The 17,928-nt window shown below is 37.5% G+C and overlaps 1 protein-coding gene across 1 annotated transcript; it reads right to left on the bottom strand.

Annotated features, from left to right (window-relative positions):
- Window positions 1-2,263: 2,263 nt before the first annotated feature.
- Window positions 2,264-16,290, bottom strand: LOC100719427 (alcohol dehydrogenase class-3). Its single transcript, XM_003471975.5, has 9 exons — window positions 16,092-16,290; window positions 13,222-13,323; window positions 11,598-11,739; window positions 10,216-10,303; window positions 7,389-7,608; window positions 6,988-7,248; window positions 4,966-5,101; window positions 2,716-2,854; window positions 2,264-2,557 (listed from the first exon to the last, which is right to left on the bottom strand). Exons 1-9 carry the CDS (start codon window positions 16,101-16,103, stop codon window positions 2,533-2,535), a joined length of 1,125 nt encoding a protein of 374 aa, XP_003472023.3. The 5' UTR covers window positions 16,104-16,290; the 3' UTR covers window positions 2,264-2,532.
- Between the last annotated feature and the right edge of the window lie 1,638 nt (window positions 16,291-17,928).

Below are 17,928 nucleotides of genomic sequence, written 5' to 3'. Positions count from 1 at the left end.
GAGCTGCAACTGGTCTCAGTAAGCAAGTAGTTCAGACTGGCCTTGATCTATGTAGCCCAGGCTGGTCTCAACTTACAATGATCCTCTTGCCTTAGCTTCCTGAGTGTTGTAACCTGAGTGCGAATATAGGTGTGTGCCACCAAGCCTGGGCTCTCCTTTTTGTATGTGCATATTTATCCCAATACACATGGAATTCTGTTCGGTGTCTAGTGACAAAAAAAAAAAAAAAAAAAATCTGCTTATGGGCCCAATCTGTTGCTTTATTCCCATATAATCCCAGCAAAAGAAACCTGTATAATGGATGTTTGATCTATGGGTTGTCAAGGCACAAATGCTTTTAGTTTTACTATCAAAATAGCTGTTTAAAGTGTTTTCAAATGTACTGTGTTAAACTCAAAAAGTATTTGCTCACACTCAGATCTTGCATGTAATTAAAACCAAACTAGCTGACTCCAAAGTTGGTCTTCTTCCTGTATTAGCAGTATTTCTATAAACCCAGTAACTGGGGTTTTTTTTTGTGTGTTTTTCCTTTTTATCAGTACCGGGGATTGAACTCACGACTGCCTGCTTGCAAGGCAGGCGCTTATGCAGCTGAGCTAAATCCCCAGCCCCCAAGCCCAGTAACTGTTAATCTTAAGACTTCATCAGCCTATTGGGCAGACTGGAGGACGAACAGAAAGTTATGAATTATTCTGTGCATATAAGATGAAAGTTTTCCTTCTACAAATTAGTTACCAGTTAAGTACAATTTTGCATTCAAGTAAAATAAATGGAAGTACCTGTGTGTTTTGCAGCTATCTTTGTTAAGATATATACATTAACTGATTCCACTGAACTTCCATCCCAAATGACCCCATCATCCCATACATTCTACTTTATGTTAGTATCCTGTGCACGTAATAATAAACTAGTGCCTTTCTCCATTAAGTATCTCTTAGGCAAGCTGACTAAGAAAATAAAAGAGACTTGGGGGTCTTAGGCAGGAGGAGCACTATGAATTCAAGGCAAGCATAGGATACTTACTGAGTTCAAGACTAGTGTCAACTACATGGTGAGACCCTGTGTCAAAAAAAAAAAAAAAAGCCTAACAAGCGAAAAATGGAAATGCAGGTGAGATTTTTGCCAAATAAATGAAAAGTTCCTAATTAAACAAATTTATTCTTAAATTTAAAAAATACCTGTTTGGAGGCTGGGGATTTAGCTCAGCGGCATAAGCGCCTGCCTTGCAAGCATGCAGTCATGAGTTTGATCCCTGGTACCGGTTTAAAAAAAAAAATACCTGTTAGCTTTCATGAAATACAATGGGAGTTACTACATATTTGCATTGAAATTACTTATCTTTGGCTAAGAAAGCAGTTTGAAGATTTTCAAAAATTTTCCAACAATCTTTTCAAAGTTAGAATTCTAATTTAGAACAAGATAAATTTGTTGACATGTACACAGGATTTTTTTTTTTTTGCATGTAGGAAATTTTTAACACTGCTTATCTGTACTTTATTCCAAAAAGTATTTGATTCAGCTTCTACCCAAGATCATGTACTAAAAAGGTGTTCTTTAAAAAAGAAGTTTTTACACCTATAGTTGAATCCCCTGATCTACAAATCCTTGTAATAAGCGTCTTAGAAAATCCATTCTTTATATTGGAACTCTGAAAGAGACAATTTTGTTTTTAGCCAAAGAAACTAATACCAACTAAATATGTACATTACTGTGACAGAAAGTAGAGTCCAATTGGCAATCATAAGAATTGGAATGATGTTATTTTAAAATCTTAAAAATACTTCACATTTTTATATTGGTGAACATAAATTTTTGCCACTCCTACATATATATACCTCATATATAAACAAAAATGAAGGAAAACAACTTAAAAAAGAAGAAGCATTGTCTAATTTCTTTTTTTAAATTTTTTTTTTGAAGAGGAAAAAAATCAAAACAGTAAAAGGGTATAAGTAATACAGAATTTCAAAAAAAAAAAACCCAGTAAGAAATCACTAGTTAACAGATTACATATTGTCATCTTAGAAATAGTTATTCAAGTTACAAAATTAAAGCATACAAAGTGGACATTCAAACAGTAAGACTGTGATCCAACAAAACTTAGTAATATGGTTTTCTATCTTACACACTTAAATATACATGCAGTTATATCCTTTAGAGCACTTTCTTTTCCTCTCTTTCATTGTCTAGTTTCTTGTACCTTTCTGTTAGGCAGAAGAATCGTGAGAATGAATACAGCATAAAAAAGATGACAACATACAAATGCAGAAATTATTTTTATTGTGTTCAGATATTCTTTATAATGAGCTTGAAGTGCTTACGTGAAAAGCAGAGCCTAGAAAGCAGATTTGTGACTGCATTAAGCCATTTTCTTGATTATCAAGAATTACGTAACTACACATAGCACACTATTCCCTGGAGTAGTAACTGAAAGTCTCAACTGCTGTGAATTTGGAGGATCTCCCTGCCTGTCAGGCTGCTCCCATCAGGCCACAAAACTTGGGTACAATTGGATACGTGTTTCTCTTGAATTTAAATCTTTACAACAGTTCGAATGCTGTAAGAGAAGGAAGCAACAATCAGATTTTGGAATGGCAATCTCTTAGGACCAGCACTACTTTTTTCACCCTTTTTTTATAAACTATTCACTATTATATTTGATAATGTAAAAATCACTATTACATTTGATAATATGTAGCTAAAGAAAAAACTTACCTTTTCCCTGAATGCATCAGTTTGAAGGCCTCATTAATTTGGTCAAAGGATACACTACCAGTCACAAATTCATCCACTTTTATCTTTTTGGACATATATTCAGACACCAACTTTGGAATACTTTCTACACTCTTCCATCCTAAAAGAAATCATACACACATCTATTAGTTTATGCAGCAAATATTATGTAAAATATATTATGTATTTCTAGAATATCATTAGTGGATAGCACAGAGAAATTTAAAAGAATGAATTTTTTGATAATTTCAAGAGTTACAGAAAATAGAAAAAGTGGTTGGAAGTGGAGGAGAAATTTGACACACATCTTTTTAGTTATAAAGAAGTAATACTTTTGAGTATTTTCCTTTTTCTGTAGTTAGTTAAGATTTATTAAAATCTCATCAGTTTTGGCCAAAAGAAATTTCTACACTCTGCAAGATGAAACTACTGAAGTCACACAGAAGAAACCTGATACAATACACAATCTTTTCTTAGGTTTTTAATTCAAAAATGAAGTAAACAGGAACAGCATCTGAGAACAGAAAACCATAAAACTGAAAAAGTAGGAAATATTTCAAGATATATAATTATAAATAAAAGATGTTTTCATCTCTCACTTTTAGGAAAAGCTATAAATACACAAAGAAGCTCTCCTCTCACTTAAGGATGCTGTGAAACCTACTTCTAACTTCTTTTGAGCCTTTTCCAAATCTCTTTCCTTAAATCCCCCACCAATTATTTTTTTCCTGACAAATCATGGAAATTTTAAATTATCTCTTTAGATCTATCAAGTAATGCAGACAACTATTCTATTGAACACTCCTATTGTCCCAGGTATCAAGTGATGGCCCAGGGATGGCTATGCCTGTGTTACACTAAAATTTATATATGAGAAGATGGGCTACTTACATATAAACATCTTATGTGCCCAATACAATTCCTCTTCACTCAGTATAGCCTGACATGCCTAATGCCTGTGAGCAGAGCAGAACTTTTATTACATCTTAGGTCATACAGTAGCACCTTGGTTCATGAACTTGATTCTTTCCACTGGTTACAAACTGAGTTGGATGAGACCTGAATCAAATTTGGTGGTTAATGTTGACCTTATAGGGAAATTTGTTTTGGTTCTCATCCAATTCATTTTGCAATCTTGATGGTGCAGAAAATTGAGTCTGTAAACCTGAGGTACCACTGAACTTTAGTAATGCAGGGAGTTGCAATGCTCCAGTGGATATCCCAACTGGCATGTGCTGGAATGAGGCTTAAATTAGATGATACTACCAAACCTAACTTGGCTCACTCGCCTAGCTTACAATATGCCTTTAAATTACAGTAAATTGGTGCTTTCTAGTAGCATGTGTTGCTTTAAAGAGTCTACTCTTGGGCACACAAATGTGGCAAACATCTAGTGCTCTGGAAAGGTGGTTAGCCAGATTCGATGCTAAGATAAATAGTGCCACGGAGAAAAATTTTGTCCAGCCCTCATTTTAGCATGTTTCAAAACTTTTCTTCTACCTTCAAAAAGGATGGCATAATACAAGCACAGGTTTCTTAACAGACCCTTAATATAGATTATTTAAAGCCCATGTGACTTCTCTCTCCTTCTAAGAGCATGGGAAGATTAAATTTTTAAAAGCATATGAAGACTGTGGATTTCATTCATTCACAATATTTTCAGTTTAAGACTCAATGTCAGTTGCTACAGAAATTGGTATTATTCACAAAGTATAATCACACTCAGTTACTACTGCACTCTGGAAAAATGGGTAAAATGTGACAATCTACGAAAGTCCAAAACATGAAACTGTGACTAACACTACTGTTTGCTCACCCTGCAACCAACTTCTCACTTCTGTCCTGCTGGCATGCCAACTTCTTACTCCTTAACATACTGTAGTAATGACTGTTTATGGGTGTAACCAGGAACCATTTTGTGGAAGAAGCTGAGAACTTGTCCAGTTCCAGGGGTAAAACTCTGACTAAACTAAAAACTTGTCTTTTAAAATGATGCTGTGGGGCTGGGGATTTAGCTCGGCGACGTAAGCACCTGCCTTGCAAGCAGGCAGTCGTGAGTTCGATCCCTGGTACCGATAAAAAATTAAAAAAAAAAAAAAATGATGCTGTATGCATTGACTAATAACCAGAAGGTAGTTTGTGGAGATTTTTATTAATACAGGAAAGTTGTACTATGATTAAAAACCTGCCAATGACAATAACAAGAGAAAAAGTACTCATTCACTGAATTACCTCCAAATGCGGTGCCTTTCCATGTACGACCTGTCACCAGCTGGAATGGACGAGTGGCAATTTCTTCACCCGAAGCAGCTACTCCGACCACCACGCTGACACCCCAGCCTTTGTGGCACGCCTCAAGTGCTGCTCTCTGCACGCATAAAGACCCAATCACAGAAGCCAGTGCACAGTGCTCAGACTAACAGTTTCCCTAGAAACTTCTAGTGGGGTGGCAGAACTTTTTAAAAAAATGGCAACAAATGTCTAAACTTAATATTCAGTAAATTTAATTTTACTGAGCAATTGTATTTTAAACAGATTTATAGTTCTGCCATAAACACAGGAGTGCAGATGTCAGAATCTTATTTCCTTTGGATATAAAAAGGACAATAAAAAATGCTGAAGACTTAGAATGACGGGTAAGTGTGTCTGGAGACAGTACTTTGACTACCCGAAGGAGGATTAATGGCAATGTGTCTTTTGCTGCACTATTATCTAAGCATTCATCCTATTTTTGATTACTTCTCCTACACCCAGTAATAGGTTAGAATGATTACATGGTCATTCTATTTTTAAGTTTTTCAGGAAACTCCATTCTGTTTCCCATAATGGCTATACCAATGGACACTCCCTGTGCAAGGGTTCCCTTTTCTTCACATTTTTGCCAGCACTTGTTAATCTTTTGTCTGATGACAGCCATTCTTACCGGGTTAAGATGCAACTTCAACATAGTTTTGATTTTTAGTGTTTAAATTATTAGCCTTGGTAAATTAATATTTGAACAAATGGATCAAATTTAAAGCTTTTATTTTAAAAGTGTTACTTTAGTTCACAAATGGCTTTTATTTATGAACAATTTGGCAAAATTTTTTTATTTGTAAACTGCATCAAGTGAAAACACCACCAAAGCCACCTTTCTTGCATGAGTACAAATGTTGCCATCTTTTCCAAGATTATAGAATGAATTCAGCTTGTGAACCACAGCACCACTGTAAATCTTCTCTCCACATGTGTAAGAATAAACTTAGAAACCTCTCTTCTACAGGTTCAAAATAAATTAGTAGAAATGTATCAAACTGCTAGAAGAAAATACAGGGAAGCAATTCTAGACAATGGAATGGGCAAGAATTTTTGGACAAGACCTCAGAAGCACAAGAAATAAAAAATAAACAAATGGAATTTTATTAAAGCGAAATGCCTGTACAGAGCAAATAAAACAACAGTGTAGAGAGATAACTTGGAGAACAGGAAAAATATTTGTGAAATATAAATCTGAAAGGGGCCAATATCTAGAATTTATAAGGACTTCCAAAACTCTTAAAAAATTGCTCAGTATACAAAAATTATCAAGGTAACACAAATTTACTTTATATCATCTGCAACATATAACAGCCAATAAACAGAAACAACTTAAAAGTGTTTATCAGCTGATAAATGGATAAAGAATATGAGGTATTCAGATACAGTAGGGTGAGGAGAGGGATGGAGAAAGGTACCAATTAATGTGTACCAAGTAAAATCAAGCAGCTCTGGTGTACCACTGCATAGTAGGATTACTACAGATAATAATAATGTACTGTACATTTCAACAGGCTAGAGGAATTTTGAAAGTTTTTGCTGTATAGGAATGAAAAGTATTTGAGTACATTAATTTGATTTAAATATTATATAGTGTACACGTATTTTCATCTTTCCCTGAGTTCTTGTATATTTCCATTTATAGTTGAAATGGTTACTTTTTCTTCTTTTAGAATAATTCTTTTGTATCATTTCCATTTATAGTTAAAACAGCCACTTTTCCCTAGGAATAATTCTTTTTTTTTTTTGTCTTTTTCCTTATTATCGGTACCAGAGATCGAACCCAGACTGCCTGCTTGCAAGGCAGGCACTTATGCCGCTGAGCTAAATCCCCAGCCCCGCCTTGGAATAATTCTTATCAAAAGACCTTCCCTTTGTGGAAACAATTTTTAACTTTAAGGAAAATGCATTTTTAAAAGGTTCCACAAGCAAAAAAAGGATGAAGGAAAGCATACTCACCATGACCTTCACATTTCCAATACACTCGAAGGAGTAATCCACTCCTCCATCAGTCATCTCAATGAGCACCTCCTGGATGGGTTTACTGAAGTCCTGGGGATTAATACATTCAGAGGCTCCAAATTCTTTGGCCCTTGCAAATTTATCTTTATTGATGTCTATACCAATGATCCGGGATGCACCAGCTACTTTACAGCCCATGATAACTGCCAATCCAACTCCTCCCAGGCCAAAGACAGCACAAGTAGAGCCAGGTTCCACCTAATAGTAAAGATAGTCTATAAGACACTCATTCCAAAAGAGTCTAGGAAATCAACAGGTTTTTTTTAAAGAGCAGGCTAGTTTCACTATTTCAGCAAAACTTAGTTGAGTTGAATTAGGAGGCAGAAGCTACCTCTTACCTTAGCGGTGTTTACAACAGCACCATAACCAGTTGAAACACCACAACCAAGAAGGCAGACTTTGTCCAAAGGTGCCAAAGGATCTATTTTAGCAAGTGAGATATCAGCCACAACTGTGTACTCAGAAAATGTGCTGGTTCCCATATAGTGTAAAATGGTCTTTCCTTTGCAAGTAAATCTGCTACTACCATCTGGCATCAATCCTTTCCCCTGAGTGACTCTAAAAAAAATAAGGAAAATGGCAGGTGTTCAAATCCACAAAAGAAAGTTGTTTTTAAAATAATGACTAATAAATATTCAGAAAAGTGTCCTGAAAGTCTAATTTTTAATATAGTTATTAATTAGCTCCTTACAAGGTAAACTTACAAAAAATTTATAATCTTACCCATCTTTCAGCAACTCTGTGGAACTAACTGTCAGATTTCTGAACTCATTTTAACAAGTATAAATGAAATTTTAAAATAATTTCATCATATAATTGTGAGCATCAGAAAAAATGAAGCCCAAACCAGTATTTACATAATCACAAAAAATTATCCAGATCAACTAATGAAAACAGACAGTCAAACTGGGTATTTTAATTTAGATCTTCAGGAGGCCGCCTTCAAAACTATAAGAAACCAGACATGGTGGTGCATGTCTGTAATCCCAGCACTCAAGAGGCTGAAGCAGAAGGATATCTGCAAACTGCAAGTTCAAGACCAGCCTGAACTGAACTGCATAGCAAGACTGTTTCAAAAAGACAGAAAAAAAACCACAAAAAACCCCAGTGTAACAGTTCTCAAGGAGTCCATATATATTTCCTCTTCCCTTTTGTTTTGCAGTACAGTAATTATACCAACAGAGGAAAAAACCCTAAAACTCAGAGGCATACAATAAATGGTAACAAAATTATTTGTAATATTCTAAAACAATGCCTTGGAGTATAACCTCTAAAAGTCAGATCACTTGGTTCAAAACCTGGCCAAGTTAACCTTTGTGCCTTTGTTTCCTCACCATAAAGTGTGGAGAAAATAGTTATTCTTTAGATTGCTATAAAAAATAACAAAATTATGTGTAACTGGCACAGTTAATATTTAATAAATATTTATTACCTTTAATTAAAAAGCACTGAATTTCATATACGTATCCAAGTATACTCTTGGATAAATCCATCTATACCATATATAAGCATATACTCATATATGCACACACTCACATAGATGAGAAAATAAGACTGCTTCTAGATTCAAGAGTAACTGTTTCTCTCAAGAGAAAAACAAAAATAAGACCAAAGATAAAGAATTAGAGATAAAGCTCTTTAAAAATAACCACTGCATCTTCATGGGAGCAATTTAAACCTAATAACCCACTCTGTCCTAGTGGAGTTTCTTGGACAAAAAAGGTGACACTCTCAAAGAACTACTTTTGAATGGCTACACAGTCATGATGAGTCCATCACTATCACACAGCTGATGTGTTATAAAATTTTTCAGACTGTATTTAAATTTTCCTTTAAAACTAACTAGAATTTTTTTGTTTTTTGTTCTAGGTGTGCCAACTGTAACATAATTTACATTATAAAATAAATGGAATTTTTATAAAAACTAATTTTATCACTGATATTAGAAAACAAATGTAGTAGTAAGTGGAAATCTCCCACATGATACTGTTGGAAATGTAAACACATGCACTATAAACTATTGATAAGTATTCCAATTCCAATCCTGCCAACACAATGAAGAGGAAGTAATATGCATATCCATCATATGTGTAAGAATATCTCTAGCAGAACTAGTCATAACAGCCTCAAGCTGGGAGCAACGTAATGTACACAGAATTGCACATAGCAACTTAGACATGAACTCACAGGCATTATGAATGAAAGAAATATGACTAAAGTCCACACACTGATTCAATTTACAGAAGTTCCACAGTGAAAGGTATCATCAGAATAGTGGTTACTTCTAAAGGAGGCAGGTGATGACTTGACAGGGACATGAAAGGCTTTGAGGGGTACTACCCACTATCTACTTTGATTCAGGTTAAGGTTCATATCATCAGGTGTGTAATATGTAAACATTCCCTGAGCTGCACACTTAAGATTTACACCCTGTACACAGATTATAGTACATGTGTGGGGATTGTAAAATGCCTGAAAGCAGTTCTTTAAGTGCTATTACCTTACAATAAAATAACTACCTTTCTCTGTGTCAAATGCTTCAAAGCAGTTAAGTGCTACTGCCTTACAATACAGTAATTATCTTCTCTGTGTCAAAGGGTTATGTCATCTCTTTTAGGCTTCCCAATAACCTACAAGGTACACTTTATTACTTTGCTTTCATGGACAATAAATTGGCTCATAAAAATGACTTCATTTAAATCTCACAAACATGTCCTTCCTTGAACATGCCCTTCCTTCTTATCTATTCAGCATCATGGAAACAGAATGAGTTTAGAAAAATCTGCTTTACATGTTAATGGCTTATGATACTTAATTTCTGAGTCTTAATTTATCTCTTCCTCAAAAATGGGGCTACTACTAACAGTGACAATTTGCTCTGAAAATGAAATAAAACAATTTATGTAACATGTGCTGTATAGACTACCACACAATTTCTTAGTATTGTTCTGAATATGATGTCTTGTTTCAAGAATGTAATATAGGCTGGGCATGGTGACATCTGCCTGTAATCCCAGCACTCAGGAGGCAGAAGAATTGCTGTGAGTTCGATGCCAGCGTGGGCTACAAAGTAAGTTTAAGGCCAGTCTGAACTACATAGCAAAACCTTGTCTCAAAAAGACAAAAAATGAAAACAAACAAAGAATGTAATATAAAAATACTAACCTTATCTTCTGGCAAAGGTTTGTTTTTGGATTTAGACAAAATTTGCATTCTCCACACTGTGGGATGTAAAGTGGGATGACGGTATCACCTAGAAAACACATGCAAAGACATCATCTTGAATGGTGTCATGGATTAAGAACTGGTGGTCAACTTAACGCCAGCTGGATTACATCAGCATGGCATTGAGTGAAAATGCTCCACCTGAGGCAAGTTGCCAGGATAAATAGGTGGAGAAGGGAGGTGTTGAGACATTGGGGTCTTAATGCGTTGTTGCACAGAGGCATTATGAGTTGCTGATTGAGCTGCTGGATCTCCTGGGGAGAAGCTCTGGTCCTCATACTGAGCATTGCTTCCTGGCTCCGGAGGGGAAGACATGTGCCACTTGGTCTCCAGAATGAACCCATCACGCTGGCTTCTAGGCATGTACCCAACTGTGCTTGTCGTCGTCGGAGCTCGGGGCCTAAGGATGAGGATGGCTGTGATGTTTTTCAGGACAGCCCTGGTCTTTGTTGTGAGTGTGACTTCTTGGCTCCTGCATAGAACCCTCATCCCACCAGCACAGCTCCTTCACCCTGCTGGAATGGACTTTCTGGCTTCCACCGCTGACCTCTGGGCCTTCCCGGCATGGATCCGTAAAAGAGACTGGCGTGAGTCCTTCTTGTGGGCTCTAGACCTCCAGCTGGACTCGTGGGAGACATTGTCATGAGCTCTGGGTTTTTATCTGGACTCATGTGGGACATTGCTGTGGGATTTAGGCCCTTGACTAAATATTCTATGTCTTTGGTGTTGCAGATAGATTTCCTGCATTTTCTTGTGTTAATTCCCAGTGACCATTATAAAAATAATACTACAAACTCCATGTCCTGATTCTAATTGTTCTCTGCACAACCCCTAACTACAACAAACGGGTAGCATGTTTCTAAGTGAACACAGCAGCCCTTAGAAATTCTCAGTCTTGTCAGCTGATTAGTAATTTCAAGGTTTAAAACTTTTACATCATTCGGACACTGGCCAGCCACGCAAAAAGTATCTTTGAAAAGTTTTATTTAAATTAAACTTTTAAAACAGTAACTGCAAGATAAGGTCATGTACTTCAAAATACTGACTGACTGATGTAGGTCTAAAAATTGTTTAACTTTGCCCAAATTGGCTTTGGAAATAAGAGTTTCAGATGAAGAGCACGCTGCAAAATCAGAGAAGAAAACACTATCCATATTATTTGTGCTTTCCAGAGGGGGGATGAAATTTATCTTGACAACTTTATTAGGTGCTTACTTATTCACAGCGGTGAATTTTCTATAGTAATTAGCCAAAATCATCAAAAGTAATTTTCTTATAGTAATTAGCCAAAATCAAACAAGTGGTTTAAATACTCTCCTTACCTGCCTTAAATCTAGTAACTCCTTCACCAACACTTTCCACAATTCCAGCACCTTCATGTCCCAAGATCACTGGAAAACACCCCTCAGGATCAGCTCCACTCAGGGTGTATGCATCAGTATGGCAAACTGCAGTGGCAACGATCTATTAGAGTATTAAAGAAATAGCACTGAAGTGTGTGTGCATGTACAACTCAGGGATAAAAGTCAAATGAAAGGCATTTTATTTTAATATATTTTGTTGATTGTAACATACATTTCTTTCATATTCTAACTTCTAAAATCAGTACGTATAATCCATGGTATCCTAATCATTAGAATTAGTAGCAATTTTTGGTGGTTATTTTGATACATTTATATTCAGTGAAAAGTGACTCATTTGTTCTCTTTTTTGGTGAATGTTACTAAAAGAAGGTAAACAAGGTGACTTTACAAGCACCACTGTATATTCAGGTACAGAGAGAACACTACTCGTGTGCAAAACCGAGCCTATGTAACGGAGGCTTCCTCAAGACTGCTGAAAGACGTGATGTCTAAAAGGGTATTATTTCTCAAGTAGCAGTAGGAAGTACCTGAAGTTGGAAACTGATTACATGTGTGGGGGCGAGGCAAGTACCTTCCTAGAACAAAGAGCACCTGAGGCAAGCCTCATGAACAAGCTGCTTCAGTTCAGTGAATAGGAAGCCCCAGACAATCCAAGAAATGGGTTGCTAGGCAAACAGGGTGTCAAGTGACAACAACCTGACAAATACATAAATAAATCCACTAGGGTGGTTGAGCAGTTCCTTTCCTCCCATCCAGAAAGTGGGCTCCACTTGATTCCAGCTTTCTGTCTTATCTTTATTTCTTCATCATTTTTTCATTCCTCCCTCTGGGAACTTTGAGAGCTGTGTAGGAATATGGCAGTCTGTTTGAGTCTGGACCAAAACTCAGAGCACTGAATAGACTTCCTCTTCACCAGCACACATGATTTCTACTCAAGCAACCCCTTTATTCTTTTCTTGCTGACATTTAAGTATCTTTTAAAACCACAAAAAGCACAAGAAGGTAAAATCTCGGTGTCTATTTATACTTCCTGCTCCTGGCCTATATAGCCACAGACAAGGTAATGTTCTCCACTATATGCAAATAGTTCTCTAGGGATAAAAGGTGATCTAAGAGGGCCCACATATAGCTCATCCAGAGCAAAAATCATCTTCATACCAAAAGTACATCAGTTTAATTTCTGAACTTGAAGAAAAACACACAAAATATCGTGAGATTTCAGATTGTCAGATCTGGGTCAAAAAGGATTTTAAAAATTCATTTGTTTATTGCTCTTATAAAACTTTAAAGTCTTTTCTAGTAAAACTGTTTCCGGTGAGATACCATATATTCAAATTTATAGGTTCAATAAAAGGCGGGGGGGGGGGGGGAGGGTTTAAAAAAGGGAGGATCCTTAAACCCAAATTACAAAAGTTGTATCGCAGTAATCCATGGAAATGGCTGCCTGAGTGTTTTGATTCTAAGGTCCATGACTTTCAAAAGTGTTCTTCTTGATGTTGTCCCTTGAGGTTTATCCTCTGTAGACCTCAGACTTACTCATTAATGCAGAGACCTGTGTTCTTTTTTGCCCCCATGCCATTACCTTAATCCGAACTTCATGAGCCTTTGGGGGTGCTACCTCAATCTCCTCTATGGAAAGAGGCTTTCCAGCTTCCCAAGCAACTGCAGCCTTGCATTTGATAACCTAAAATAGAGAAAAGAGAATAAGCTGTTTACCCTTTTAAACTAGTAATTGTTCAGTGATCAGTTTTTGTTATGATGAATTCTAAAAATCTTAATTGAGATGACTACGTGGTCAGCTATAAAAGCCTCTTTTGGCTAAAAAGTTTTTCTTATAAAATATTTAATGATGCTCTACAATGCAGAAAGTGCAGGTTAAAAATATAGATCTAAAAAACAAAACACCATAATGGCCAGGGATATAGCTCAGCGACACAGTGCCTGCTTGGCAAGTGTGGAGGCCCTTAGTTCAATTCCTAATGCAGATCTCAAGAGAATCTGATTCAGTTGGTCTGGCCTAAGATACTAAAAACCTTATTTTTAATATAAATACTTTAGTCTTTTGCTCAGGGTCCAAAACTGGTAGTGGGAAAGAAAATATCAGCATCAAAATAGGGAAACTTAGGCCAGGTATGGTGGCACATGCCTATGATTCCAGCAATCAGGAGGCTGAGGCAGGAAGATCGCTGTGAGTTCAGGGGTAGCCAGAGTCACACACAGTGAGTTCAAGGCCTGGGTGAACTACATAGGGAGACCATCTCAAAAAAAGTACCTGTTATAGTTGTCCTTTTAGGGTAGCCATTTGCCAAGCATGGCTACTGAGTAACAAAAAAATGGTCTGTACCAATTGAGCGCTATAAATGTAAACTATAGCTAGATTTTGGAGATACAGTAAAAAGGGGTAAAAAATTTCCGTATTTTTAAAAACATTGATTACACACTGAAATAGTAATTTTAACATACTGAATTATCTAAATATACTACTAAAATTAACTTCACATGTCCTTTACTAGACTACTAGAAAATTTTAGTGTTGCGTTAGAGACAATCAGTACATCTCTCCACTACCAAAGAGTCAAGCATAAGAGGAAGATCTTGATCAGTTCACATAATGCTTATGAAATGTGTTGACAGAATAAAGATTGCAAACCACTGGGCTTACAGGTGACAGACTAGAAAATTAAAAAAAACATGACTTAAAAAAAACAAGTGCAAAAGTGCTACAGAAAGCAAAAAGTGAAAGAAGACATAACTGGTTGGTAGTTTTTGGAAAGCAACACATTTAACCTGAACTTGAAGAAGAGACAGCTACAAATGTGATAAAACACCCACATACAGAGTGATTAGGAAGGATGAACAGGGAGGAATATGGACTCCCTGTTCTTGCAAACAGTACAGCTTCACAGAAACAGTAGTTAAATGATCTGTGGTAGCAGGATGAAGACTTAAGGAAAAAGAGCAACTACTATGGCTAGACACAAGCCCTCTACATGTATGAAATAAATTAGCTGACAATCAGGAAAAATCATTACAGTAAAAAATGCATTGTCATTAATCTCCTACAAAACACTACTCTTCACTTTAAACACACATCCCATTATTCTCACTACTTCCTGAGTGTCTGTCGTTGTGCTCTCCTGGCTGCCTCAATGTCCTGAATCATTTCAAAACATTTTCCATTCATGGCCATTTTGACTTTAGAAAAGAGCCAGAAGTTGCACATTACCAGATCCTGGGAATAAAGTGGTTGAAAACCCACTGTAATGTTTTTACGTGCCTACCTTTTAACAGGTGGCACTAGACAACAACAGTCATGGTATTTTTAATCACATGTAAAACAATGTAAAACAATTAAATGTAAAACATTAGCAATGTAAAACATTAGCAAAAAGAAAATTCCAGAACTGCTTCGGAAAGTGGCAAAAACTATGGGTTAAGGATGTCTGAGGAGAGGGGGGATTTTGAGGGGGATTAATGGCAATGTGTCTTCTGTAACAATTTTTAAAAATTTAAACATTTATTGTATATTTTGACCACATAGTACGAACATAAGGAGTGACCTGAGTGGGTAAACAGGTTGGAAATTAGCGTTTTAAAAATTAAAATGTAGATAATAAAGCTGAGAGTAGAAAGAATATAGACAAACTTAGATTTTAATTTGTATTACAATGTTTTTTCATCTCAGTGTACCACAGACCTGAAAGCTCAAATTTAGAACCTACAATTTAATTCTGTAACCCAAAAATCCAAAACATGAATATTTCATAATCTAAATCTGATGCCCTTCCCCTTTAAATGAGCCTGACATTTTCCCTTCACTGAATTCTAAAACAAAACAAACCCCAGAAGAAACTGCTAATCACACTTCAACCTTTGAACAATCATACGAGTTACACGTTCTGAACTCCAGAGATTCTTGGTAATAAGGTAAAACCGCATAAAGTGGTAATTAAAGATTACAGAGAGTTTACCATTTCTTTCAAACTTCAACATTTAAAATCGTATATCTTCACGGAATTCTAGTATATTTCTGCCTCTATTGTCAATTGCTACGAATCCTGACCGCTCTCCGTTGCACGACCACTAAGCGCAACCAATTTACGCCTCAAGTTTTAGTCTAAAATGGGGATAATAACTCGAAGAGGTATCACGTAAAGATGGAAGGCCACTATACATCTATTTGTTTAGATCATAACTCAAAGCTGTTAGAGAAAGCGACCCGAGTCTCCCTAAACATGTCTGCGCAGGCCGGCCCGGCCCGGCAGAGACCCACAGCCCGGGGAGCGCCGGAGGGAAAGCGCTGGCGGGAGGGCGAGCCTGGGCAAGGGGAAGGGGGCTCCGCAAGCAGCGCACTTCCCCCCGGAGGCGCTCGAACTTGCTCCGCCGACGCACGGGTGCACCCCCGGCCGAGCCTGCACCCTTCCACTGTAGACTCCAGTACCCGCGCGATACCTGTGGCGCCATGTTCACAAGTTCGTCTGCACAGCGTGAGCGGGCGCGCGACACTGCACAAGGCTGGGGCCGCGGTGGGGCGGGGCTATGACCGGAAGTGACGTCACCCAAGGTCTGTCCCAAGGGGAGAGTGACTGCTAGGTACCGCCTTCTTGCCGCTTGGCGGGACTTCTCGCTGAGGATCTCCGCAGAGGTTTTCTCCGTGTAATTTTAGTCCTGTCATCGTAGATAAACCTGGAAAAAGGTAGAAGGAAAAGAAAAGAAAATTTCCCTGGAGGCACATGAGAATAAGTGAGAGGTCTGCACCATGTTCGTGACCCTTATCAGAGGCAAATGCTTCCACGCCAGTGTGGGCTAGGGGATACAGGTTGAGTTAGCTGCTGCCCCTCGGATTCACCGTCAGGATAATGTTAGAGCACAGGAGGTTGGGGCTCAGAGTCTAGAGACTTCTGAAGGCCCACTGCAGCCAGTTCTCACAGGTGCTTAGGATGGGGGTTAGGGTGCTGGGGAGTAGGACCCAGAGAACTTTGCAGGGAGTAGATGAGTGCAGAGTCACGGTGAATTGGGAGGACGAATTGCTTGCAGGTTTTGCGCTGCTTTTTTTCCTGTACTGGTGTGTGACACGTGCTCTACCCTGCGACCCATCTCCAACTGTTAGTACTTGGAGGCACTGATATAGGAGAAGTATAATTCTGAGCCTGCTTGATGTGCTGAGTTCGTGTCCCCTGAAATTGGAGAATGAATTTCAAGGACCAAGGGAGGTTAAGAATAGGAAAGGTGCCAGGGATCTACACCTCAGGCACAAGCTTGTACCCGGCAAGCGCAAGGTCCTGAGTTTGATTCCTGACACAAAAATAAAATTCAATCACAAATGCTGAGTGTTGTATTAAATAGCTCTACCGGACATCATGTGACTTTACTTTTTGGCTGTTTTCAGGGCTCATTTCTTGAGTGCACACCCTAAAGAGTTGGTGAACTCAAAAGATTCTGTCCAAAGTCCCTTCCTTCAGTGCATGTACTCAGTAATACTATAGTCTTTAGCTTCTATTTATATAAGGATGATGTACCTGATTATTTTCTCTAATCTGATTGGTTCCCATAATCTCCAGGCTTGAGTGTATACTACCTACTAAATATGTCTTTATTACTATGTTTACAGACTTTAATATTCAAGTCATCTGAAACTATTCTTGTATTCTCTCCTTACTTTTTAATCTTCTGTGTTAACATTACCCACTTACTTGCTCCAGCGAAAAACCTGGGGATCTAAACTTTTCCCTCCTCTTGAGTCTCTACATTCAGTCTGTCACGAGGCCTTAAATCCCATCTTGCGTACTTTTTCACTCCACTGTTGCTGCCATAGCTTAGGCACTCATTTCTTACAGGGATGCTGAAAGAGCCTCCTATCTGATTTCTTTTATGCTAGTTCTTTAAATATAATGCACTACTAATTTCCCCTTAGAGATCTTCCTAAATCACACAGTGATTAATGCCATTTGTCTTCTGCCTCTAAAATTTTTTTGAGTTGGGTTATAAAAATATCAGTATTCTTTTTAAAAATCTTAAAGGGTTAAGAGATGCATAATGTCTCAACTCTCTAGCTATAGCAGACTGTTACCATCCAGCTGGTGGATTCTTCTCTTGATGCAGAAAGGATTACAAGTTAGGGAGGAAAAAGAGAGGACTGAACACAGCAATTTTATTGTAGAGGGGAATGCAGAAAGCAGTATTTATTGCCTAGTGAAAGCAAAAAGCCCTTAGGCAAATAAACCTTGGAAGGGGCGCAAAAGGTGTTTCCAAAGAGATTCTTTTGTCTGGGGTTTTTTATACACAAATA

Source organism: Cavia porcellus, unplaced genomic scaffold, assembly GCF_034190915.1.
Source record: "Cavia porcellus strain 051 isolate PalLab524CR breed Dunkin Hartley unplaced genomic scaffold, mCavPor4.1 scaffold_4, whole genome shotgun sequence".
NCBI classification, from domain to species: domain Eukaryota; kingdom Metazoa; phylum Chordata; class Mammalia; order Rodentia; family Caviidae; genus Cavia; species Cavia porcellus.
This window is presented reverse-complemented; position numbering and strand designations above follow the sequence as displayed.

What these genes read in the sequence shown, in the direction of transcription:
- LOC100719427 (XM_003471975.5), bottom strand. An exon ending in AACCTTTGCCAGAAGATAAG is followed by an intron (nt 7,609 to 10,215) that starts GTTAGTATTTTT and finishes TATTTTTTTTAG; the next exon opens with AGTCACTCAGGGGAAAGGAT. An exon ending in CTGATGCATTCAGGGAAAAG is followed by an intron (nt 2,558 to 2,715) that starts GTAAGTTTTTTC and finishes CTTCTCTTACAG; the next exon opens with CATTCGAACTGTTGTAAAGA.